This window comes from Macaca nemestrina, chromosome 1 (genome assembly GCF_043159975.1).
Source record: "Macaca nemestrina isolate mMacNem1 chromosome 1, mMacNem.hap1, whole genome shotgun sequence".
In the NCBI taxonomy this organism is placed as follows: Eukaryota; Metazoa; Chordata; class Mammalia; order Primates; family Cercopithecidae; genus Macaca; species Macaca nemestrina.
In genome coordinates, this window is record NC_092125.1 from 4722576 (window position 1) to 4749361 (window position 26786).

General features: G+C 39.0%; 1 protein-coding gene across 11 annotated transcripts in view; it reads right to left on the reverse strand.

Annotated features, from left to right (window-relative positions):
* CATSPERE (catsper channel auxiliary subunit epsilon) overlaps nt 1-26786 on the reverse strand; it is a 195172-nt gene that overhangs the window by 153196 nt on the left and 15190 nt on the right. For 2 of the 11 annotated variants that reach the window (XM_071073422.1, XM_071073424.1), the window contains exons 2-5: nt 26350-26511; nt 21063-21111; nt 6957-7026; nt 5147-5214 (exon numbers count right to left, since the gene is read on the reverse strand). Coding sequence is in view for 6 of the 11 variants with exons in the window: in XM_071073414.1 (XP_070929515.1) it covers nt 5147-5214; nt 6957-7026; nt 7318-7391; nt 23539-23661 (335 nt within the window). In the remaining 5 variants the exon portion in view is untranslated. Of the gene's footprint in view, nt 1-5146; nt 5215-6956; nt 7027-7317; nt 7392-21062; nt 21112-22571; nt 22620-23517; nt 23761-26349; nt 26512-26786 lie in introns of those variants that run through there. The other 9 variants (XM_071073414.1, XM_071073403.1, XM_071073412.1 and 6 more) reach the window with 8 other exon arrangements.

Here is a 26786-nt window from a genome sequence, read left to right on the forward strand (position 1 = left end):
ACAATTGCATCAGAAACATAAAATACTTTAAAATAAATGTAACAGAAGATGCATAAGACCGCTCATCTGAAGCCCATGTGGTTGTGTCATTTTGCATTCCCACCCGTAATGAAAGACAGTTGTTACTGGTTCATGTCCTCGCCAGAAGTGGGTGTCATCAGTGTTTTTCTCCTTCAATATTGTGTTGGCTATTCGGAGTCTTTTGCTTCTCCATATACACTCTAGGATGTGTTTGTTCATATTTATAAAGTAACTTGTTGGGATTTTGATTGGGATTGCACTGAATGTAGAAATCAAGTTGGGAAGAGTTGGAGTGGGGTGGGTATTTCTACTACCACTTGTCAAGATTTAAAAAATACAGTTATAGTAATAAGGATAATGTAGTTTTGTTCAAGTATGGACAAATATGTCAGCTGAACAGAATAGCCAGCCCAGAAAAACACTCATGCATATACGGAAAATTGATATATGAAAGAGAAGATATTCTGGATAAATAGATTATTCATTAAATGAGTATGAGAAAATTAATTATTCATGTAGAAAAAACAAAGTGAATTCCTATTCTAAGTTTGTACAAAAACCAATTCCAGGTGGATTAAAGACCTAATTTTAGAAGGAAAAAAACATATAGAACTTTTAGAAAACAATATAGGAGCCTATCCTTATGATCTTGTAAGTAGGAAAAGATTTCTTAAATAGATTTTAAAAGGCATAAACCCACAAAGGAAAGTATTAATCAATTTATCCACAATACTAAAGACCTTTCTTATCAATAGGAGGCATGGAAAGTAAAAATCTGCATAAACTGGGACAGAATACTTTCAGTATATATATATATACACACACACATATATATGTGATAATGGAGTAGTAATTAAGATATATAATGAAATCCTGTAAATTATTATGAAAATAAAAATAACTCAAAAGTCGATCAAAATACTTATTGAACAGAAAAGAGAAGAAAAATTCCTGCTGAACAGATAAAATATACTCAATGCACCAGTAATCAGTAAAATGTAAATAAAAATACAATGACATCATTTCATACCTAGTAGACTGGAAAAATTAAAAAGTCAGACAATTTTAAGTGTTGGTGAGGATACAGCAAAATGGGAACTTTCACGCACTACCAGTGTGGATATAAAATTGGACAATCTTTCAAAAGTGACTTGGGCATCCCCCAGGAAAGTTGAACAAATGCACATCCTACTTTTAGGCTATTGTACTTTTAGGTCTCTACCTTAGAGAAACTTTCATTTATACGCATTAAATCAGTACTACTTCCCAAACTACAATGCACATATAAATTCCTACAGAATCTTCTTAAAGTGCAGATTATTATCCCATAGGGCTGGAATAAAGCCTGACATTCTTCACTTCTAATAAACTTCCAGGTGATGTCAGTGCTGCTGATCCTCAGATTACATTTTGAGTAGCAAGACACTATGAGGTATGTTCAGGCATTCACAGCATCATTTGTAGTTGCAAATAAATGCATCAGCAGAATGAACAGAGTCATATAATGAAATACCATAGAGCAGTCACAATGAAAGAACTAAAGATTCTTCTTTGACTATGGATAAGTCTCAAAAACATAATTTTTAGAGAAGGAAGCAACTCATGGAAGAATACTTACCATATGATTCAATTTAAATAATGTTCAAGAACTGACAAAACTAAACAATTTATTACAATCAAATATAGTCACTAAACTATAAGAAAAAGGCAAGAAATCATTCACTGTACAGTATTTAGGATAAAATAACGAAAAGACAAAGAACAATATCCAGAATAGTGTCTAACTCTTGGAGGGTGAATAGAGTGTGATTGGTAGGGCATAAAGAGGTGTTGGTAGGGCATAAAGAGGTGTGATGTTCTATTTCTTGATTTGGGTAATACACATGTGGGTACTGATTTCATTACTATCCTTTTAATTCTTTATGTAATCTTTCTAGCCATTAATTGTTATTACTTTGTTTTTATTTTTATTTTTTCTAGAGATGGGGTCTTGCTCTGACATGGAGGCTGGAGTGCAGTGGTGCAATCATAGCTCACAGTAGCTTTAAACTCCTGGGCTTAAGCGAACCTCCTACCTCAGCCTTGCAAGTAGTTGGAACTACAGATGCAAGTCATCATGCCTGACAACTTTTTAATGTTTTTTGTAGAGACAGGTCTTGCTGTGTTTCCCAGGATGGTCTTGAACTCCTGGGCTCAAGTGATCCTCCCATCTCAGCCTCCTAAGTAGTTGGGACTACAGATGCAAGTCACCATGCCTAGCAAATTTTCTCTATTTTTTGTAGAGACAAGTCTTGCTGTTTCCCAGGCTGCTCTTGAACTCCTGGGCTCAAGCAATCCTCTCACCGTGGCCTCCCAAAACACTGAGATTAAAAGCATGAGCCACCACGCTAGGCCTCATTATTATTCTTTAATTGATATTTTTACAGGTGACAGATTGAAAATTCTTACAATATATATTACAGAAAAACTCTTAGTCCCTACGGAGTTCTCTCTTTTGGACTAACCTTTTGGTTAGTGCTTTTAGACTAGGTGCTTTTCCTTCTGTTCTTACTTACAAGGAGAAAACATATCAAGATCAGGGTAGCCTGGAGGCCCATCTCTTTCAGCCCTAGCTCTTAGGTCTTAATGTGTGTAAATGAAATTGGTAATCCATTCAATGCTTCTTGGCAGATGTCCTAGTTTGGTCTGCTATAACAAAAATACCATAGACTGGGTGGCTTTAACAACAAACCTTTATTTCTCATAGTCTGGAGGCTGCAAAGTCCAAAGATCAAGGTGCTATCTTCTCACCGGGTCCTCGCATGATGGAAGGGAAAAAGGAACTCTTTGGGGTCTCTTCTGTAAGAGCACTAATCCCATTCATAAGGACTGCTCCCTCATGATCTAACCACTTCCCAATGGTGCAACCTCCAGATACCATCACATCAGGGATTAGGTTTCAGCATAAAAATTTGGGGGTAAACAGGGTGGGACACAAACATACAGTCTTATTGCAACAGATTATCTTCTCTGGCGGTTCCCAAGAGCTCTACTTGGGAGAATAGAAAGTAGCCCATTTGGCCAAAGGAGCAGGTCCTTTTTTACAATTCAACTCTACCAGAAATATTTTCTTTTATATATATATATATATATTTATTTATTTTTGAGATGGAGTTTTGCTCTTGTTGCCAAGACTGAAATGCAGTGGCGTGATCTCAGCTCACTGCAACCTCCGCCTCCCAGATTCAAGTGACTCTCCTCCCTCAGCCTCTCTAATAGCTGGGATTACAGGTGCCTGCCAACACGTATGGCTGATTTTTTTTTTTGTATTTTTAATAGAGATGGGGTTTCATCTTGTTCAGGCTGGTCTTGAACTCCTGACTTCAGGTCCACCCGCCCTGGCCTCCCAAAATGCTGGGATTATAGGTGTGAGCCACCGTGCCCGGCCTATTATTTTATTTTATGAGACAGAGTCTCATTCTGTCACCATGCTGGAGTACAGTGGCACAATCATAGCTCACTATAACCTTGACACAGTAACCTCAAATTTCTGGGGTCAAGTGATTCTCCTAACTCAGCCTCCTTTGTAGCTGGGACTACAGGCATGAGCCACTGTGCCTGGCCTCTACCAGGGTTTGTTATCCCCAAACTTGCCCTTGTCTATTTCTCAACTGGTTCAGAACCCATAGAGGAAAAGCTGGTGATTGGTATTTCTGAAACTGCCAACAAGGACAGAAGCCTGCCAGTTTCATGAGTGGCAGAGACTCGATCCTCCCTGCTTCTCAATAAGACTCTGGGAAAGTGGCAGTGAGTGAGAGGCGGCTGGGTTAATGTGTACTCCCATGGGGCTTGCTGAAACCGAGGTATTATTCGGACTTACAATCTAGCTCAGGATGTCCAATCCAAAAATTCCACATAAACTGCAGAACCATCCGACTTTAAGGGACTATGTGGACCAGGACAATAAAACTATCAACAACAACCATGCTTTACTGAAGACATGAGTATTCTGATTGGTTCTGCCTGGATCGTGTATGTGCCAATCCTCAACTAATAACTGTAACCAAGGAAATGTGGGTTTGTAGAGTTAGACCATATACATCACATGAAATTAACAATACTATCACAGAATAGGGAGGAACAGTTTCCCCAAGGAAATAAACGTGAAGTGGATAAAATGAAGTAAGTACTTTCCAGGCATCCTGAGGTCAGGATCCACATACTATAGTTCCTTATATCCTACACAGTGCTTAGGATGTTGCCATGACCATGATACTAAAGCATATTCCGAATCACTGATACTTTTTAAACTTATTGAATGATTTCTATGCAGTTAATAATGTATTTGTGTACCACTTTTTCCCTTCTTATATTCAGTTACCTTCATTTTGTCATGAGTTTGAAAAGCTATCTAATACAAACACGGTATTTCTGAAATGCATATAATAGAAGAGCCCTATAGACTGAAAAACCAGAGTCAAATCTCAATGCTATCTTTTAGTAGCATTGTATTTTTTCCAAATTGTTTGACCCATCCATGCTTATGCTTCCACATCTATGAAGACTTACATTTATGTGGTTATTATAAAAATTAAGAAAGAATTTATATTAAAGTAGAAACATGTAGACACAGTATGTGCTAAAATAGTGCTGCTCTTAATTTTACTATTTGTTCTTCAGTATTTCTTTGGCAGTGTATTTGAGAATAGCTTGGTTGGTGAATGAAAGTTGTATGGTGGCCGGGCGCGGTGGCTCAAGCCTGTAATCCCAGCACTTTGGGAGGCCGAGACGGGCGGATCACGAGGTCAGGAGATCAAGACCATCCTGGCGAACACGGTGAAACCTCGTCTCTACTAAAAAAATACAAAAAAACTAGCCGGGCAACGTGGCGGGCACCTGTAATCCCAGCTACTCGGGAGGCTGAGGCAGGAGAATGGTGTAAACCCGGGAGGCGGAGCTTGCAGTGAGCTGAGAACCAGCCACTGCACTCCAGCCTGGGCGACAGAGTAAGACTCCGTCTCAAAAAAAAAAAAAAAAGAAAGTTGTATGGAAACCATAATATAGATAATCTATTTGTGGTTAATTAAAAGCTGAAGGGAAATACTCTTTAAAAGCATAATTACCTATTCAGTACTGCATTACTTACCTAACTCTATAGTACCACAGAAAGCAAGTGTGAGAACTGTCCACAAATAAATTGCGTTCTTCTTCATCCTCAAAGAAAATGCAAACGAAACTGTGATATATTAACATTAAATCAAATGCAAATATGGATATAGGCATAAAAGTCACACAGGAACTAAGTTACTTATCTAAGATCAGAGGAAGAAAAATTTCAGAATAAAATTTAAATATATATTTAAATATTTATCTATATCTTGCCATCTTTATCATTTTTATTACATTTGTCTTCCTCACTGAAATACAATTCAACTAATTTTCTCATTCAGTGGGGTAATTTTGCTCCCCAGGGACTTTTGGTAATGCCTAGAGATGCTTTTGGTTGTTACAACTGAGTGCTTTTCAAAAGTCAGATGTGGCCGGGCACGGTGGCTCACACCTGTAATCCCAGCACTTTGGGAGGCCAAGGCAGGTGGATCACCTGAGGTGAGAAGTTCGACTCCAGCCTGACCAACATGGAGAAACCCTGTCTCTACTAAAAATACAAAATTAGCTGGGTGTGGTGGCACATGCCTGTAATCCCAGCTACTTGGGAGGCTGAGGCAGGAGAATTGCTTGAACCCAGGAGGCAGAGGTTGCAGTGAGCCAAGATTATGCCACTGCACTCCAGCCTGGGCGACAAGAGCAAAACTCCATCTCAAAAACAACAACAACAACAAAAATGAAACAAAAGGAAAAGGAGTCCCTTACTTCCTCATGAATTGTGTTGTGGTTTTTTTTTTTTTTTCTCTTTTTGAGACAGAGGCTGGGGTGCAGTGGTGCGATCTCAGCTCACTGCAACCTCCGCCTTCCGGGTTCGAGCGATTCTCCTGCCTTAGCCTCCCGAGTAGCTGGGATTACAGGCACCTGCCACCACGCCCAGCTAATTTTTGTATTTTTAGCAGAGACAGGGTTTCACTATGTTGGCCAGGCTGGTCTTGAACTCCTGACCTCAGGTGATGCGCTCACCTTGGCCTCCCAAAGTGTTGGGATTACAGGCGTGAGCCACCATGCCCAGCATGAATTGTGTTCTTGAAACTGGCAAATACTCATAGACTCAAAGAGACAAATTCAAGTATGTTTCACTCTATAAGGACTGAAAAACGAATTAATATTCATCTGGCCTCTCTCACATAGCTCTGTCTACTTGTGCCTTGACAATAAAGCTTTTTAATTAAAGAGAAGGCACAAGCCTCAAAGTAAAGGCAGGATTGGTGATGTGGCGTCTGTAAAACTGCAGCTTCAGGCGTGCTTGTGTGGGAACACCAGCTGTGAGGTATGTAGCCAGTATTTGTTATTAATTATTAAAACGCCAGTGTCTTAAAATGCTTTACTTTGTCTTTGCGTGTTTTTGGTAAACTAGAGAGACTCAACCTCATTCGAATTCATTTGCATTCACATGTTTTCTTCAGTTGAAGACAATGCAGTGGAGTAAAAATAAATCTGCTAGAAATTACTCTTAATCCTAGGCGTTGTCATAGGAGTGTATGACAGGAGATCCACTCATCTGAGAGTCCTGTTATCATTAAGGTGGTGGCTATGAACTTGAACATACTTACTAATAAAAAGACGAAGATAAAAATTGTATGTAATTTTATAATTTAGAATTTAACATGAGCTATATCTAAAAATGGACATTCTGAGAATAACTTTAGGACTTGTTTATAGTTACGATTAATACTATTTAAAACAGGTTAAATTAGATTGAAAAGCTCAAAAGAAAGGCAAAATAAAATATAACAGGATAACAGGATGATTATTCAAGACTTAACAACATATGATTAATATCAACTTACTGGGCCAGTAACGATTGGTTTTATAGCATGAACACCAGGTGAGGAACAACGCAATTCTGTCCTGGGTGAGCTAGTGTTTAAAAAGATGGGAAAGAATAATTACAGGTGCATATGAGATTAATAAAATTCCCTTACCATTTTTTAAGCCTAAAAACTTCAATTGTATGCTGATAAGAGATATTTTTAAATATTTGCAATATTTTACTTCTATACTATATTCAACCTGATTTTGTCTTGCTTTTCATGTCTACTTAATGAAAGAAAATTTACATTAAATCACAGCCTTGAATCTGAATGTTCACATTGTGTGAATGAATTAAAAAATATATACATACATTGATATTCATGACATAAATCTTACCTTTTATTTAGCACAAAACAAATTTCTGGCACACTCCACTCAGTAAATAATGTTCCTTCATACTCTAACTTAATCTAAAAAAGAAAACAACAGTTCGAGCAAAAAATGTGATTCAAAATTTTCACCTCAGGGTTCAGTTGTAGGATTCAATTTTCTGGGTCCTAATTATTTAAAGAAAGAATAACTAAAATTCAATTTCCTTTAAATTGTACAAAGTAATGTGACAAAGAACAGGTAACTTAACCCATCTGGGACACTTTAGCAGTCATTCCAAAAAACTATAAACTTTTAATTTTATTTACTTCAGCAATAATCCACTGGTCGTGTGCGGTGGCTCGTGCCTGTAATCCCAGCACTTTGAGAGGCCGAGGCAGGAGGATCACCTGAGGTCATGAGTTTGAGACTAGCCTGGCCAACATGGTGAAACCCCGTTTCTACTAAAAATACAAAAATTAGCTGGGCGTGGTGGCACACACCTGTAATCCCAGCTACTCAGGAGGCTGAGGCAGGAGAATCGCTTGAACCCAGGAGGTGGAGGTTGCAGTGAGCTGAGATTGCACCACTGTACTCCAGCCTGGGTGACAAGAGCAAAATCCCATCTCAAAAAAAAAAAAAAAAAAGAAAAAAAAGAATCTATTATGTATCTAAGAAGGGACTGACACTCTGGTAGGTTCTGGGGATTAAAAAAAAAAAGACAAATGAGAAACGATCCTTCGCTTAAAAACAAGTCACTTTTAATTCTGAGATTCTATTATTTACACATAATTGACTATTAACATAACTTTCATCACCTTTTTCTTATTTCTAAAGCTACTTTTTTTCCTGCCTCTCTATTCTTTCATTTAGAAGTTCTTTCTTTCTCCTCCTGAAGTATACCAATCCACTTTCTAACATTATCAGTCTTAGTTTCAGCACTATTCCTCTTCTTCCACCAGAGCTGGTACCCAATTTTACCTTCTAATATTTGTGACACAAAATTATATACACGTACATAATATATGAAGATTACTTTGGTGTTTTAACTCGGAAAATGGAGATTATAACAGGTGGTAAACCGTTTCATAGATTTGATATCATAGGATAGTGTATAAGAAGAAAAAACAGAAAAATTCATGAGAAGATAAAACATAACTTTGAAATATATTAAGCAAAATTTGATAGAATTGCTAGAAGAAATTTCAAAAGCCATAAATACAGTGGTAGATTTTTAAATACACTTTTCTCAAATTAAAGAAACTTGGGGAGGGGAGGGAAACGTAGTCAAAGACTTAAAAAATATAATTAGTAAGTTTATGATATGTATGTTAAAACTATATACATTCCTAAAAAGTTTTTTCTTTTTAATTTTTTTTTTTTTTAATAGAGACAGGATCTCACTATGTTGACCAGGCTTGTCCCAAACTCGTGGCCTCAAGTAGTCCTCCTACCTCAGCCTTCCAAAGTGCTGGGATTACAGACATAAGCCACTGTACCCAGCCCCTAAAATTAAGCAATATAAAATATATACATCATTTGCAATCTCACATAGAACAATTGCCAAAACTGACCACATTTACAAGGAAAGTTTTAACCAATCTTGAAGAATTACTATCACATATACAATGCCTTTTGATATTAGTGAAATAAAATTAGAATTTCTCATAAAGTTAGCCAGAAAAAAAATCCTAAGATATTTGGAGTCTTTAAAAAAACAAACAAAAAAACTCTACTTCTAAATCATTCATAAGCAAAATCATAAAGTATAAAATGTTTATGAATAAACAGTAAAAGCATTTAATATTATAAAAATCTGTGGTATGGCCAGGCGTGGTGGCTCACGCCTATAATCCCAGCACTTTGGGAGGCTGAGGCAGGCAGATCACGAGGTCAGGAGATCGAGACCATCCTGGCAAACATGGTGAAACCCCGTCTCTACTAAAAATACAAAAATTAGCTGGGTGTGGTGGCATGCGCCTGTAATCCCAGCTACTCAGGAGGCTGAGGCAGGAGAATCGCTTCAACCAGGGAGTTGGAGATTGCAGTGAGCTGAGATCACACCACTGTACTCCACCCTGGCAACAGAGCGAGACTCCTTCTCAAAAAACAAACAAACAAAACAAACAAACAAACAAAAATTGTGGCCAGGTGCGGTGGCTCATGCCTGTAATCCCAGCACTTTGGGAGGCCAAGGCAGGTAGATCACTTGAGGCCAGGAGTTCCAGACCAGCCTGGCCAACATGGCAAAACCCTGTCTCTACTAAAAATACAAAAATTGGCCAGGCGTGGTGGCACACGCCTGTAATCTTATCTACTCAGGAGGCTGAGGCAGAAGAATTGCTTGAACCCAGGAGGAGGAGGCTGCAGTGAGCCGAGATCGCACCACTGCACTCCAGCCTGGGTGACAGAATGAGATGGAAAAAAAAAAAAAAAAAAAAAGAAGGCTCTAGATAAGATAATTTGAAAGTGAATAAACTCTGTTTTCAGTGTAAGATGATAATAAAAGGACAATAGAGAAAATCCCACCAAATAAAAGGAAGGATATAAGTAGAAATTTATAAAAGAAAACAAATGAAAGAGCATTGGGAAGGGGCTTTGGGGATGTAGTGTTTAAAATTTATTTAAATTTCCTAATAAACACAGAAAGAACAATTAGGATAGTCCCCAAAAACACTGGACAACAATACAGCAACCAATAGTAAAACTCACTTAAGCCCAGGAGTTTAAGACCAGCCTGGGCGACACAGGGAGACCCCTCTCTATAAGAAATTTAAAAATTAGCTGGGTGTGGTGGCACACACCTGTAGTCCCAGCTACTGGGGAGGCTGAGGTGGGAGGATCACTTGAGTCCAGGCGTTAAAGGCTGCACTAAGCTGTGATTGCATCACTTCACTCTAGCCTGGATGACAGAGCAAGACCAAGGCCCTGTCTCCAAAAAAAAAAAAAAGAAGATGAAGAAGAAGAAGAAAACAAAGAAGCAATTAAAAAATGATTAAGTGATTTAAGAGTAAGCAACAAATACGAAAGATAGGCACAGAAAATCCAATATACATTGGATGCATCTGTACATCCAGATACATGGGGGACTATAAAATCCAATACAGTATCTGGAGATCCTGAAGAAGAAAACCAAAATATTTGGAACACAGCAATAACAGGAACTATAATTAAAGGACGATAATCTTCTTATAATAATGTTCTATAATTAAAGAATAATACACAAAATTGAAAAACTGAAATGAACATAGAATAAGATCATTGAAAGTAGAATAAGATCATTGACTAAAAAATACGCAAGAGAATGAAAAAAGAAAGTAGAATAAGATCATTGCCTGGTTGTTAAGCAGTAAGCTGAGTGCGGTGGCTCACACCTGTAATCCCAGCACTTTGGAAACCGAGGCGGGCAGATCACGAGATCACGAATTTGAGACCACCCTGGCCAACATGGTGAAACCCTGTCTTTACTAAAAATACAAAAAAAATAGCTGGGCTTGGTGGTGGACACCTGTAATCCCAGCTACTCAGGAGGCTGAGGCAAGAGAATTGCTTGAACCTGGGAGTCGGAGGTTGCAGTAAGCCGAGATCATGCCATTGCACTCCAGTCCGGGCAATAGGGTGGGACTCCATCTCAAAAAAACAAAAAAACAAAACATACAAACAAACAACAAAAAAAAGCAAAAAAAGAAAGAAAACAGGCAGTAAAAGAGTAAATAAAAGAGCAGGGCACCAAAGATGTTCAAAAGGTATAAGCACAAAGGCAACCACTAAAACAAAGATACAAACCTTTCTAAATATAGAAAGACAATTTTTTTAAAGAAAAGAATCCAGAAGAGAAAGAAACAGTAAATATAACACACCTAAGATAAACTAATATGAGAATTGAGACCAAAGACATGTTATATAATTAAATGTGAATGGGCTTAACTCACACAGCAAGACCCAATGCATGCTGTTCAAAAGAAATACCAGAAGAAAACGGTGACCCAGAAAGACTAAAGCAATGAGAGAAAACCTCGGTGACTTTGGGTTTGCCACCAACTTCTTAGATATGCCCCAAAAAGCAAAAATCAAAAAAAAAGTTTGATAAATTGGACTTCATTAAAATTAAAACTTCTGCTCTGTAAAAGACACTGTAAAGAGAATGAAAAGACAAGCAACAGACTGGGAAACAATATTTGCAAAGTTACTCATATCTGATAAAAGATTGGTATCCAGAATACACAAAAAAACTCTTAAAACTCCACAATAAGAAAATGAAAACCCATCTTTAAAAATGGGCAAAAGATCTGAACAGGCACCTCACCAAAGATAATATACAGGTGACAAAGAGAGGAAACAAGAGGTGCTGGAGAGGATGTGGAGAAACAGGAACACTTTTACACTGTTGGTGGGACTGTAAACTAGTTCAACCATTGTGGGAGACAGTGTGGCGATTCCTCAAGGATCTAGAACTAGAAATACCATTTGACCCAGCCATGCCATTACTGGGTATATACCCAAAGGATTATAAATCATGCTGCTATAAAGACACGTGCACACGTATGTTTATTGCGGCACTATTCACAATAGCAAAGACTTGGAATCAACCCAAATGTCCATCAATGACAAACTGGATTAAGAAAATGTGGCACATATACACCATGGAATACTATGTAGCCATAAAAAAGGATGAGTTCATGTCCTTTGTAGGGACGTGGATGCAGCTGGAAACCATCATTCTCAGCAAACTATCGCAAGAACAGAAAACCAAACACCGCATGTTCTCACTCATAGGTGGTAATTGAACAATGAGAACACCTGGACACAGGAAGGGGAACATCACACACTGGGGTCTGTCATGGGGTCGGGGGGGGGAGGGGGGATAGCATTAGGAGATATATTTAAGGTAAATGACGAGTTAATGGGTGCAGCACACCAACATGGCACATGTATACATATGTAACAAACCTGCACATTGTGCACATGTACCCTAGAACTTAAAGTATAATAAAAAAAAAAAAAAAGAAAAGGAAAGAAAAGAAAGAGAAAAAAAAGAGAAAGAAAAGACTCTCCATATCGTATGTCATCAGGGAACAGCAAATTAAAGCAACGAGATACCACAACACACCTATTAGAATTGCAAAAATCCAAAACACTAACAACGCCAAATGCTGCTGGTAAAGACGTGAAGCAACGGCACTGCCATTCATGGCTGGTGACAGTGTAAAATCGTACGGCCATCTTGGAGGACAGTTTGGCAATTTCTTACAGAACTACACATACTCCTACCATATATCTAGCAATTGCACTTTTCGGTATTTACCCAAATGAGGGCCACATGCAAACCTGCACAGGAATGTTTGCAGCAGCTTTATGTATAATTGCCCAAACTGGGAAGCAACTGGGATATTTTTCACTAGGTGAATGGATAAACTATGGTAGATCCAGACAATAGAGTATTACTCAGTGCTGAAATGAAACGAGCTATCAAGCCATGAAAAGGCATGGAGGAAACTTAAATGTGTATTGTTAAGTGAAAGAAGCCAATCTGAAAAGGTTACATACTGTTTGATTCCCACTAAATGACATTCTGGAAATGGCAAAACTACGGAGACAGTTAAAAGACGTAAGGGGCTAGGGAGAGGGAGGACTGAAAAAGGCAGAGCAGAGAGAATTTTTAGGGCAGTGAAACTACTCTGTGTGATACTATAATGGTAGAAACACGTCATTAAACATTTGTCCAAGCTCACAGAATGTACAACACAAAGAGTTACCACTAAATTACAGATTCTAGTTAATAATGATATATCAATATTGGCTCATCAATTTTAAGAAACGTAGAACACCAATGCAAGATGTTAGTAATAGGGCAAAATGGGGAGGTTTTATGGGCTCCTTCTATACTGTTTGCCCATTTTTCTATGAACCTAAAACTGCTCTAAAAAATAAAGTCTGTTAACTCTTACAAAAATTTTTTAAAAGCCATGGGCAAAAGTATACCAGAAAAATGGTCCTGTCCAAAAAAAAAAAAAAAAAACACAACATAATAGCAGGAATTGTGACTCTGATATTAGATAAGGTAGAATTCAAGCCAAAACGTATTCAAGATGCAGAACAATGAGAACTCTCCTCTGCTGCTGGTGGGAATGCAAATGGTGCACCTACTTCAGACAACAGTCATGGGCCAGGTGCAGTGGCTCATGCCTGTAATCCCGGCACTTTCAGAGGCTGAGATGGGAGGACTACTTGAGCTCAGGAGTTTGAGACCAGCCAGGGCAACACAGCAAGACCTTGTCTCTAATAAAATAAAATTAGCTGGGTGTGGTGGTGCATGCCTGCAGTCCCAGCTACTCAGGAGGCTGAGGTGGAAGGATCGCTTGAGTCCAGGAATTCGAGGTTGCAGACAGCCATGATCGTGCCACACACACCACCCTAGGCAACAGAGTAAGAGTCTGTCTCAGAAAAGAAAAAGAAGAAAACTGTTGTGTCGTTTCTTATTTGCTGTAAACATATCATTGCCTTCTAACACAGTAATCCCATTCCTAGGTATTTAACCAAAATAAAAATATATGTCCCCACATATGTACATGAATGTCCACAGCAGTTTCATCTGAAATAGCTCTAAGTTGGAAATAACCCAAATGGCCATCAACAAGAGAATGGACAAATGGTGGCATAAGAAAGCAAAGGAATACTCAGCAATAAAAAGGAATGAAGTTCGTATATATGCAACATTATGGATGAATCTGAAAGCACTAAGTCAAGTGAAAGAAAACTGACCCCAAAAGGCTATATACACTATGGTTTCATTTCTATGACTATCTAGAATATGCAAAACTATAGGATCAGGAAATAGATTTGTGGCTGCCAATGGCTAAGATGGGGAAGGTCAAGCACGACTGCAAAGGTGTGATGAAGCTTTTTGGGGTGATGTCAATGTTCTGTGTCTTCATCACTACAGTGATAATGCAACTGTATGCATTGCCAAAGGCTCATCTAGTGTGATGAATATGCTTAAAAGGAGTAAATTTCATTGTATGTAATTACCTCAACTAATTTGCCTTTTACAAAAGAAACTAAAGAAATACATAATCATAATATATAAACCTTATCTGGATCTTGATTTACATAAACAAACAGAAAATGACATTTATATGACAATTGGTCATTTGAATACTGACTAGATATTTGATGACACGAAGGAATGATTATTAATTTTTAGGTGTGCTAATTAGTATTGTGGTTATGGTTTTTTAAACAACTTTGAGATACAATTCATGCCATACAATTCACTCATTTAAAGTGTACAATTCAATGGTTTTTAGTATCTTCATATAGTTCTGCAACTATTACTGTAATCAATTTTAGAACATATTCAACACTCCACAAAAGAACTGCCACATTCCTCGGAGGTTACCACCCTAGCCCTGTCTCCCAGCCCTAGGCAGGCACCAACTTACTTTCTGTCTCTACACACTTGCCTATTCTGGACATTTCATGTGAATGAAATCATACACGTGGTCCTTTGTGAAACGTTTCTTGCACTTAGCGTAATGTTTGCAAGGCTTATCTATGTTGTAGCACATAAAAGTACTTCATTCATTTTTATTGACAAGTAATGTCCCATTATATACATGTACTACATTTTATTTATCCTTTCATTAGCTGTTGAACATTTGCATTGTTTGCACTTGGGGGCTATTATGAATAATGCTTCTATGAACATTCATGTGCTAGTTTTTGTGCGGACATTATGTTTTCGTTTCTCTTGGATGTAAAACTGGAAGTGCAATCTGCAGACCATGTTGGTAACACTATGTTTAACTGTTTGAAGAGCCACCAGGCTGTTTTCTAAAGTGCCTGCACCATTTGACATTTGTCCGCAATGTAAGAGTTCCCATTTCTCCACATCCCCACAAACACTTGTTATTATCTGTCTTTTTGATTACAGACATCTGAGCGGGTGAAGTGGTATCTTACTATTTGATTTCCATTTCCCTGATGGGGATGTGCTTACTGGCCATTTGGATATCTTCTTTGGAGAAATGACAATTCAGATCTTTTGCCCATTTAAAAAACTGGGTTGTATTTTTATTACCAAATTATATCAATAGTAGTTCTTTATACATCTAAAAACAAGTCCGTAATAAGATATATGATTCACAAAATTTCTCTCCTATCCTATGAATTGTCTTCACTTTCTTGATGATGTCCTTAGAAGCACAAAAGATTTTAATTTTAATGATGTCCAATTTATCTATTTTTTCTTTTGTTGCTTGTGCTTTTGAGAAACCATCGCCTAATCCAAGGTCATGGATTCTCCCTTATGTTTTCTTCTATAAGTTTTACAGTTTTAGCTCTTATATTTAGGTGTTTGATCCATTCAGAGTTACAGTTTTGGATGTGGTCTGAGGTGCGGTCCACATTTATTTTTTTCATGTAGATATCTAGTTGTTTCAGTACCATTCTTTTTCCATTCAATTCTCTTGGTATCATTATCAAAAGTCAACTGACTGTAAATGGGAGGTTTCATTTCTGAACTCTCAATTCTATCGTATTGATGTATATTCCTATCCTATGTCAGTACCAAACTGTCTCAATTACTGCAGCTTTGTAGTAAGCTTAGTATTCAAACGACCAATTGTATAAATGTCAAGAACTGTGAGTCCTTCCACTTTTTCTGTTTCAAGACTGTTTTGTCTATTCTGGTGCTCCTGAATTTCCATTTACAATTTCCTATGAATTGCCATACGAAATTGTTAAAATAATTTATTAGTTCTAATAGTTTTTTTGTTACATTCCTTGGGCTTTCTATATAGAAGATCATGTCATCTGCAAATAGAAATAGTTTATCTTTCCCTTTCCAAAGTGGGTGCCTTTTAGTTCATTTTCTTGCATTATTGCCCTGGCTGTGGTCATTTTTAAAAAGAGTCTTATCATTTAAAGGTACACACTGAAACATTTATGGATGAAAGGATATGTCTGGAATAGTTTCAAAATAATTCAGGAGGGAAGAAAGTGGGTGATAAAGTCAATGAAACAAGAATGGCCATAAGCTGTAATACTGGAGCTGAGTAACGGATATATAAGGACTTAATCTCCATACTTTTATGTATGTCTAAATTATGCTAATTTCTATATTTTATGTATATTTAAATGTTTCACTTATAAAAGTTTCAAAGATGTAAGTTCAAAACACAAAACAAATTCTGTGGAAACTGCCAAGCTTACATATAAACCTTCCCAATGATTAACTTAAATGTAGTCAAGTGCCTGCAGAAAGTTCCCACAATGCTTACCAACTTCATGTTTAAGTGATTCGGTATTATTTAAACAGAAAACTGATACACTGTTTCAATTTACACAGCGTGGAGAAGGATTTTTTAGACATGCTTTTCATCAAGAAGAGTCATGGAAAACCTCTGAAGTCTTCTGTACATTCAATATTTCCTTTCTCTCTCTCTCTCTTTTAGAGACAGAGTCTCATTGTGTCACCCAGGCTGGAGTGCAGTGGCATGATCATAGCTCACTGCAGCCTCTCCCTGCCAGGCTCAAGCAATCCTCCCACCTCAGCCTCCTGAGTAGCTGGGACTATAGGCATGCACCACCATGCCCTGCTATTTTATTATTATTATTTGTAGAGATGGGGTCTCACCATGTTGCCCAGGCTAGTCTCAAACTCCTGGGCTCGAGCAATCCACCTGCCTTGGCCTCCCAAAATGCTGGGATTTCAGGCATGAGCCACAACATCAGGCCCCTTCCTTTCTCTTAATATCACTTTCAAGCAAGCTGCAATATCATTGGTTTTGTAATATTACTCACTTGCCCTTTAACTACCTTTTTTGCTGATAATCAAACTCCAGGGTCCAATTTGCATTTCTAAAATGACATAACTGTTTTGGCGGTCATTTATGAATTAAAGATGGACCATTTCTGCCAAAAATAATAAAGAAAAATCGAGATTAAAAAGGTGATTCTTAAAAAGACCAATAAGGCCAGGCGTGGTGGCTCACGCCTGCAATCCCAGCACTTTGGGAGGCCAAGGTGGGTGGATCACGAGATCAGGAAATCGGGACCATCCTGGCTAACGTGGTGAAACCCTGTCTTTACTAAAAATACAAAAAATTAGCAGGGCGTGGTGGCACACACCTGTAGTCCCAGCTTCTCGGGAGGCTGAGGCAGAAGAATCACTTGAACCCGGGAGGCAGAGGTTGCAGTGAGCCGAGATCGTGCACTGCACTCCAGCCTGGGTGACAGAGCGAGACTTTGTCTCAAAGAAAAAAAAAAAAAAGAAAAAACAATAAAATGGTCCAACACATGGCAAAACTGTCCAAGAAAGGAAGATAAAGTGTGCAAATAAATTCTATTAGAGACATAAAATAGCTACAAACAGAGATTGAAATGGTAAGCAAAGATTCTAAACAAATGAATAGCAATAAATTTGAAAGCAAAGTGGTAAAAGCAAATATATATTACACAGATTCCTCTTGCCTGGTTTTGAATATTACAAAGTTTAGACAGCATGTGTTCTTTTCTGTATGGCTACTTTCACACACTATAGTGAGATTCGTCCATATTGTTCTGTGTCAACACGTGGACACAGTGCACTCATTTCCACTGCCGTGTGGTATCCCACTATGTGAATACACAGAAACGCATTTATTCCTCTATACTACTGATTGACATGCTTCTGGGTTGTTTCTAGTCTGGAGTGATTGGGAATAATGCTGTTGTAACCACTCCTATATAGGTCTTCTGGTGCTGGATGTATACCTAGGAGTCAAACTAGTGTGTCACAGGATACGTATCTATTCAACAGTATTGGATAATAGAAAACAGGTTTTCAAAGTGGTTATACCAACCTGCATTCCTTCTAGTAGTGTATTAGAGTTCCTATTGCTTTACATTCTGACCACCCCTTGTTATCTTCAGTCTTTTTAATTTTAGGCATTCTGATTGGTTTGTAATTACATCTCCCTGTAATTTTAATTCACATTTCACGAATTTTTCATAAGTTTACTGGTCATTTGTATATCCTTTTTTGTGAAATATCCCCTCAGGTCTTTTCAACCTTTCTTTTTTATACTTTAGAAAATTTTAAACAACATTGTAATGATGTGCTTCTTAAAGACGTGGTAGAATTCCCATATGAAACCATCTGGGCCTGGTTCAAATTATAAATATTTATTTTTTTATAAAAGGAGTACAACACTGATAGAAAACACAACAGAAACTGTTAAATTATTTAGTAAAAATTAACTAAAGACTCCTGATTCTAATTTACAGGTGACACCATACAGTGCTAGGAATTCATTTTTGTGTATTGTGTTCTCAGCCATGACAATTTACTCCTACGTAATTCTAGGCTATCCCTGGATTGCAGGAGCTGGAAACCAGGAAACCCTCCTCAAGGGTTCTGAATGATATTTACATTCTGAAAATCAGATGTGGACTGGAACTTGTGAAAAAGAGGAAGTCATTTGTCTTCCTCAAGCAGTGGTACCAAAAGTCCAGGTTTCAAAGATAAAAGTGGTTTTGGGGAAGGCCTCTATCCTATATTTCTATTAAGCACCATCCCCCACTAGGTACTGGGAGAGATTTGTGACATGGACACAAATTTCCTCCGGGTACTGATCTCTGGTGGCAACAGCAATTTTTTGACTATTGATAAACCGAAAAATTAGTGGGGGTTTCTAAGACCCTTGCTTTCCTAGCCCTCCCAACAGTTTGGTGAGCACCTAATTTCCTGTAACAAATAAATTTCTGCTTGAAATCTAGAGTGGTTTCTGCTGAAATCTAGAGTGGTCCTCTGACCCCTGACTGCCACATGCTCCCTTAAAGGCAAGGATAATATGACAACTATTTAACAAGTTGTACAGCACAGGCACTGACAGTTCCAAGCGAATACCAGGCAGCATGCTATCCAAGTGTGTACTGGCTGGATTCTGCCTGCCTTAGACAGCATCTGGAAATATGGAAGAGTGTCTTAGGTTACAGAATCCCTGAGGATTGTCACTGTCACTTAGTGTTTGGGAACCAAGGAAGCAAGATGTTCTGCAAAGGATAGTTCCACACAATGAAAACTTTTCCTGCTCAAAATTTCAGTGGTATCCCCACTGAGATACACTTCTGTGGAGCAAACTCATGTATGAATATTGATAAAAGAATCTCATATAAAATAGTAACAATAGTCCCTGAAAGCATATTGAAATACTACATTGATACTGTGTGGGGTTTTTCCAAAATCCAAGGATGATACAATATAAGTGAATATATTAATATGATTCACTATGATAACAAGTCTAAGGAGAAAACTCATAAAACTTTTTTCTGTAGACTGTGAAAAGGCATTCCACAATTCACTATAAATATCACTTATAGTGACTATTTTTACCATATTCAATAAATTAGGAACCAATGAATACTTTGTTAATTTAATGAAATGTATCTCTCTCTGCCCAAAAGGGAGCATCTGTTTAATTGGGAGACATTAGAAAAAATCTACTAAAGTTAGGAAGAAGATAATGAGATCAACTCTGGAGGGCTACATCATTCTTCATGAATTGGAAGATTCAATATCATAATGATACCAGTTACTATGAAAACAGTGTCAGTTCTCCCCAAGTGCAATTCCAGTCAAAATCTAAGCAGATTTTTGTTTGTGAAAATTAACACTTTTTTGAGACTCTGTCTCAAAAACAAACAAAAAAAATAGAGCCCCCAAAAGTTTAAATCATAAGACAAAGGAGGAGAGATACTTGGCTCATCAAAATTTAGCTTTTTTTTCCAGTAAAGTATCCATAAACAAAGTTAACAGAAACTTGAAAGAGATAACTGAATCTTTGAAACCAACATTTGATTAACTTTTAGAATACAATGTAGCTAGCACTGTGTTAATCAGAAAGGGCAGAAAACTAAATAAAAAATGGGCAAAGGGTATGAACAGGTAATAGAAGGAGAAGCCTGCATAATACGCAAAGAGATGCTCAAAATCACTAGTCATCAAAGAATTGAAAGTAACAACGGCAATAGCTATCACTGGATAATAATGAGATTGGGAAAAAATAGGAAATTTAATAATATCAAATTTTGGTGAAGATGTACATTGAGTGAGAACATAAATTGTAACTGCCATTCTGGAAACAATCTTGCAGAACTTCCTTAAATTAAGTGTATTTCCCATGGCCAGGCAACTCTATTTGGCTACATATAGCAGGTAAATGATTGCACAGATATACAGATACATAAAAGGACTTGTAGAGAGGACACTCATTACAGTATTGTTTGTGATGGCAGGAAGCTATATGTCCAGCAATAGGGGTATATAAAATATAATTGATTTACACTAGTAATTAGGCAGCAATAAGAAGAAATGAAGTAGAAAGTATTGAATAAAAAAAGTAATATAGAGAATGAGGTCTATAGTTTGTGTGACCAAACATCCTGATTTGTCTAGACAGTTCCAGTTTATACCTGTTGTATAATTATTAATAGCACTCCCATTCTCAAGAGGTTAGGAAGTATACTGAATGGTTATCCTACCTATATAATAACACCACATTGTGAATAGTAAATCACGAAAACACTCAAAACAACACTATTTTTGCTACATGCAAATTTAAGGACATGGATTAAGGAGGGGACCTGTGTTAGGGTAATACACGGGATGAAAGAAATGAAATGGAAGAGCGACAATGACTGTAAAACTCAATATGATTAACTCTGCTCTCTGCTTTAAAGTTCAAAAAATTTAATACTTAACTATAGTTTATTAAAAATTCAACACTTACAGTACTTCTGGTACTAAAAATGCGATAGTTTGGGCTGTTACTGGAATACCTGTGGAGGAAGAGGCCAAGTATGAATATTAAAACTAACTTATTCTTCAAATATGAGGATTCTCTACATGGTCAGGGCATAGCTGGGTTGCCAGAAGCTTCACCCTTCTGCCTAATTCCCTTCCTGGACAGCAACTCAGGGCTGAAATTGGGGCTATCGACCTCTACCCACATCTCTGGATGTGTTAGGGTTTGCTCAGTATCTGAAGACAGTAAAACAAGATGAGAAGTTAATACTCTTTACCTGGTTTTTTTTGGTAGGATGAAAACTCTTGAAGAACATGGGCTGTAACTCTTTCACTTACAAAGAGTTAAAATAAGAATAAAGATTGGAATTTCAAAACCCAGTATTTCTTTCTTTCTTTTTTTTTTTTTTTTTTTGAGACAGGGTCTGTCTCTGGAGTACAGTGCAGCACTTTTGGCTTACTGCAGCCTTGACCTCCCAGGCTCAAGTGATCCTCTCACCTCAGTCTCCCGAATAGCTGGGACTACAGGTGCATGCCACCACGCCCAGCTAATTGTTGTATTTTTGGGGTAGAGACAGGGTTTTGTCATGTTGCTGCAATGGAAGGTTCTTAACTCCTGTCTAACGCAGGATTATCAGATTCGTCTAACGCAGCCCTGTCCAATATAATTCAAGCCACCTCCTATTAATTAAAAATGTTCAAGTAGCTACTTTAAAAGCACAAGAAGAAATGGGTGAAATCAATTTTAATAATTTTTAGCTTTTAATTAATTAAAACTAAACAAACTAAAACTGAACTTAAAATTAAACTTAAAATTAATAATATTAAGTTTTATTCAACACGTAATCAGTATAAAACGATTATTAGAGAGATATTTTACATTCCTTTTTCATACTAAGTCTTTGTACATTACACTTACAACACATCTCAATTTGGGTTATATTTCAAGTGCTCAAAAGGCACATGTAGCTGGTGACTATCATAAATCATCACCCTACAATTCCTTCAGCTTCCATTTGCTTCAAGAATCTATTCCATGTCTATATTGCATACCTAATTGCAATTGGAATTGCTCCATCCCTAAAGTTTTAAATCAGAGGCCTTTTTTCTGTATGCAGAGGAAGAGTTGCTAGGATTATGCAATTCCCTTATCAGAATTATACAAGCCTTAATAGCACTCTGAATTCTTATTTTTAACAGAAATCAGTCACCTTTATAATGAAACACATTTTCTGTATATACAGATCGAATTAAAAAAAGTTCATGTATTTTACATATACCTATAAATAAAACCGAAATCTATTGTCATTGAAGGCTTTTTTTGAAGTGTGAACCACCTCACACTTCTTATGAATCTAAGATCCCTTTCATTACAGAGAGAAAAATACAAGTGGCAAATTTTGTACTTTAATTTACAAAGTTAAATTATGTAATTTAATAAGATCTGGTAGTGAAAGGATAAAATGACCTTTCCTGGCAGGCCTTTTCTCCTCACCTGCTCCCTCAACAGCTGCTTCTCACTCCTACTGGGGCTGAGGACAGGCTAGGGAGAGAACAGTCGTTCAAAGAGTCATGTTTAATTTATTAATTTAGTCCCAGATAACAATGACAATGCCTTTTCATCCTTGCTTTATCATGTCTAATATTTAATGTATTCTTGTTGGAAACGGATCTAAGAGGCCCAAAGGTATGTGGGGTGTGCAGATAGACACGTGCTATTTTTTAATGAAAAGGGCACTGTCATCTCACTCTTGGACCACAATGATCCTCTCCTCTGGCAAAAGAAGGGTGCACAAGGGGAGAGGAATGTAAGTATTCACAGGGGCTGGGGTGTGATGGCTCATGGCTCACAGCTCATGGCCTGTAATTACAGCACTTTTGGAGGCCCAGGCAGGAGGATCCCTTAAGGCCACGAGTTCAAGACCAGTCTGGGCAATATTGTGAGACCCTGTCTCTGCCAATTTTTTTTTTTTTTTTTTTTTTTTAAATTTAGCCAAGCGTGGTGGCGCGTGCCTGTGGTCCCAGCTATTCAGGAGGCCGAGGTGGGAGGAGCGCTTGGGCCCAGGAGTTTCAGGCTACAGGGAGCTATGATGGCGCCACTGCATTGCAGCCTGGGCAACGGAGCAAGAGGCCGTCTCTAAAACAGACAACCGCCGCCCTAAAAAACAAAAAAGTAAGATTTCACTGGGACTCAGATGTTCTGAGGACAGCATGAAGGTACTGCGACCTTACTGCAGGAACTGGATCAGCAAAGTGCTAACAGCGGCCCCTCTCGCTCATGGAAAACTCTCGGGTGGGAGCCGCGGGACACTGGTGCCGGTGTTGGGGAGTCGGGAGACGAGGCAGTGGTCGGCCAAGGGCAGCGGTCCCGGGGCGCATGGGGTGGGGAGCGGGACCCTCCCGCCCGCCCTGCGGGGGGTAATCCCCGCCCAGTCGCTCGCCTGCGACTGGCGTCTCTCTACCTCCAAATGGCCAAGCCACAGCAGCTCAGCCACGACAGCAGCACGGCCACTTCCCGGGCTGACATGGCGCCTGCTCCGCCGCCGCCCAACCGCCTCGGCCACTCCCGTCCAGGCCTCGCGCATTCCCGGGGGACGACGGCCAGGCGGGCGGCAGGAGGCGCTTGGGTCCCGGCGCGGCTGGACAGGGCGGGCCGGGCCTGAGGACCAGCGAGGGAGAAGTGTGCGCGTGCGCGCCGCTGCCTGCGCTCCCTGGAGGCCTGAAAGTAGCTGGAATGCGAACCTGCACACCGGATTTTAGGAAAGGCAGAACCAGGCTTTCCAGCAGTGAGATAGCAAAAACACTTCGAAAAATCCGAGTTGCCAATTAAAAAAAAAAAAAAAGAAAGAAAGAAGGAAGGAAGCAGGGAAGGAAGAAAGAAAGAGATGAAAAAGAAAAATCCCAGTTGCCTGAATGAATGTGAAACTTTTAAGGTAGTGTGTGTTTTAGCCCACATCTTCATGTGGCTGTGTATGGACACTGCAATAGCAAATACATATCTGGCAGTGCTTTCCAGGGAGCAGGCACGTTATAAGTGATTGTTGTTGTTGTTGTTGTTTTGAGACGGAGTCTCGCTCTGTCGCCCAGGCGGGAGTGCAGTAGCCCCATCTCAGCTCACTGCAAGCTCCGCCTCCCGGGTTCCCGCCATTCTCCTGCCTCAGCCTCCCGAGTAGATGGGACTACAAGCACCCGCCACCTCGCCAGGCTCATTTTTTTTTTTTTGTATTTTTTTTTAGTAGAGACAGGGTTTCACCGTGTTCGCCATGGTGGTCTCGATCTCCTGACCTCGTGATCCGCCCCTCTCGGCCTTGTTGTTTTTGAGACAGAGTCACCCTCTGTCACCTAGGCTGGAGTGCAGTGGCTCCATCTGGCTCGCCTCACTGCAACCTCCGCCTCCCGCGTTCAAGTGATTCTCCTGCTTCAGCCTCAGGAGTAGCTGGGATTACAGGCATGTGCCACAGGGCCCGGCTGATTTTTGTATTTTTAGTACTGAGGAGGTTTCCCTATGTTGCCCAGGCTGGTCTCGAACTCCTGGCCTCAAGTGATCCACCTGCCTCAGCCTCCCAAAGTGCTGGGATTACAGGTGTGAGCCACCAGACCTGGCCAGGCACACCATAAATGATTTTTATTTTATTTATTTATTTATTTGTTGCAGGAGACTGGAGTTTTATTATTACTCAAATCAGCCTCTCTGAACAACAGGGGAGCAGAGTTTTTAAGGATAGCTTGGTGGGTTGGCGGAAGCCAGTGATCCAGGAGTGCTGGTTGGTCGGGGATGAAATCATAGGGAGTAGAAGCTGTCTTCTTGTACTGAGTCACTTCCTGGGCGGGTGCCACAAGAACAGATGAGCCAGTTGATTGATCTGGGTGGTGCCAGCTGATCCAGCAAGTACAGGGTCTGCAAAATCTCTCCAGCACTAATCTTAGGAGCAGTTCAGGGAGAGTCAGAATCTTGTATCCTCCAGCTGCATGATTCCTAAACTTATTTTCAAATCTTGTGGTTAATGTTAGTCCTACAAAGGCAATCTAGTCTCCAGGCAAGAAGGAGGTCTGCTTTGGGAAAGGGCTGTTACCGTCTTTATGTAAACTATAAACTAAATTTCTCCCAAAGTCCAAAGTTAGTTCAGCCTATGCCCAGGAATGAACAATGACAGCTTTGAGGTTAGAAGCAAGATACAGTCCATTAAGTTAGATCTCTTTCACTGTCTCAATCATAATTTTGCAAAGATGGTTTCAATCCTTCCCTTTGGGTAGGTTATGAAGATGGGAAAAGGCCGTTGATCACTCTGGCTTATTCCAGATGACAGAGGACGTAATGGGAATGGGAGTGAACTCCAAGGTGAGAAGAGTGGAACCGCTGTGCAACTGTCTAAGCGACTCATGCAGGCCTGGCTGGGTTTCCAAGGCTGGCATGGCAAACACATTAGTACTCTCATCTATAGTTTTACTACAATGTTTAAGTGAACAGCCTGCTATAAGGTAAATAATGAATCCTAGGATGAGGAGTACAATTCCCAATCTTAAAAGCAAAGATTTGAAAGCATTAGTCTGGGGACTTCTAACCCACAAAGAATTTAGTGTTTAGTCTAAACTGCAGAAAAAACCTCAAGAACACCTAACAACAGTGTACTATAGTTTTTCTTTTGAAGCATAATTTTTTTCTCTCATCACCATTTTTATTCAAAACAAACCATGATAGAACTGATTTGTTTATAAAATAAACTTTAGTCTTACTGTACTTGGCCTGATTATTTGCATAAAGTGCAGCAATAATAATTATTTTTCACTTAGGCTTTTTTCATTGGCTTTGATAGAACTCTGTCCCACGAAGAATCTCAGATAAGACTTTTTAAAAGGTGAGCCTAGGCTGGGCGCAGTTGCTCCTGCCTGTAATCCCAGCACTTTGGGAGACTGAAGTGGGTGGATCACGAGGTCAGGAGATCAAGACTGTCCTAGCCAACAAGGTGAAACCCCATCTTTACTAAAAATACAAAAATTAGCTGGGCGTGGTGACGCATGCCTGTAATCCCAGCTACTCGAGAGGCTCAGGCAGGAAAATCACTTGAACCTGGGAGGCAGAGGTTGCGGTGAGCTGAGATTGAGCCACTGAACTCCAGCCTGGCGACAGAACTAGATTCCGACTCAAAAAAAGAAAAAAAACTGAGCCCAGCCTCAAATACCTGTGAGTTGGTATTCGAAAATTCCTTTCCTCTTGAAGTCTCAAGATAACTTGGAGTTCCTGGGCCCGTTAGAAAGTGACATTCTTTACTTACCACAGGTCAGGAACCTTGTACAGGGACTCTGTGTCGACAAGGTATGAGGCCAGATTCCCCAATGGGCTTTAATTGGCTCTGTAAGTCAACTTTGATTCTTTAAAGGAAGCATGCCATTCCAGTCAAGGCCTTGGTAAAATAACCAATTTCTCCAGTTGTGTTCTGTTACAAAAGAAAACAGATTCTTATTGCACTTATGCAATTAACCATACTGCCATAAATTGAGAATATTCACAAATAGTTTCCAAATTTTGGAGAAATCAGGTAGAGAGGAACAAATATACTCTAAATTTTGTTCACAGGAGTATATTTTACTCACTTGTTAGAAGTTGCAAATAGCTCTAAAGAAGTAAGTTCTCCTGACTCTGAAAACAAAAGGTTTAGCAATGTTTAACACATTAGCTCTCCATGAGAGCCCTATAAGTTTGGTTTTTTTC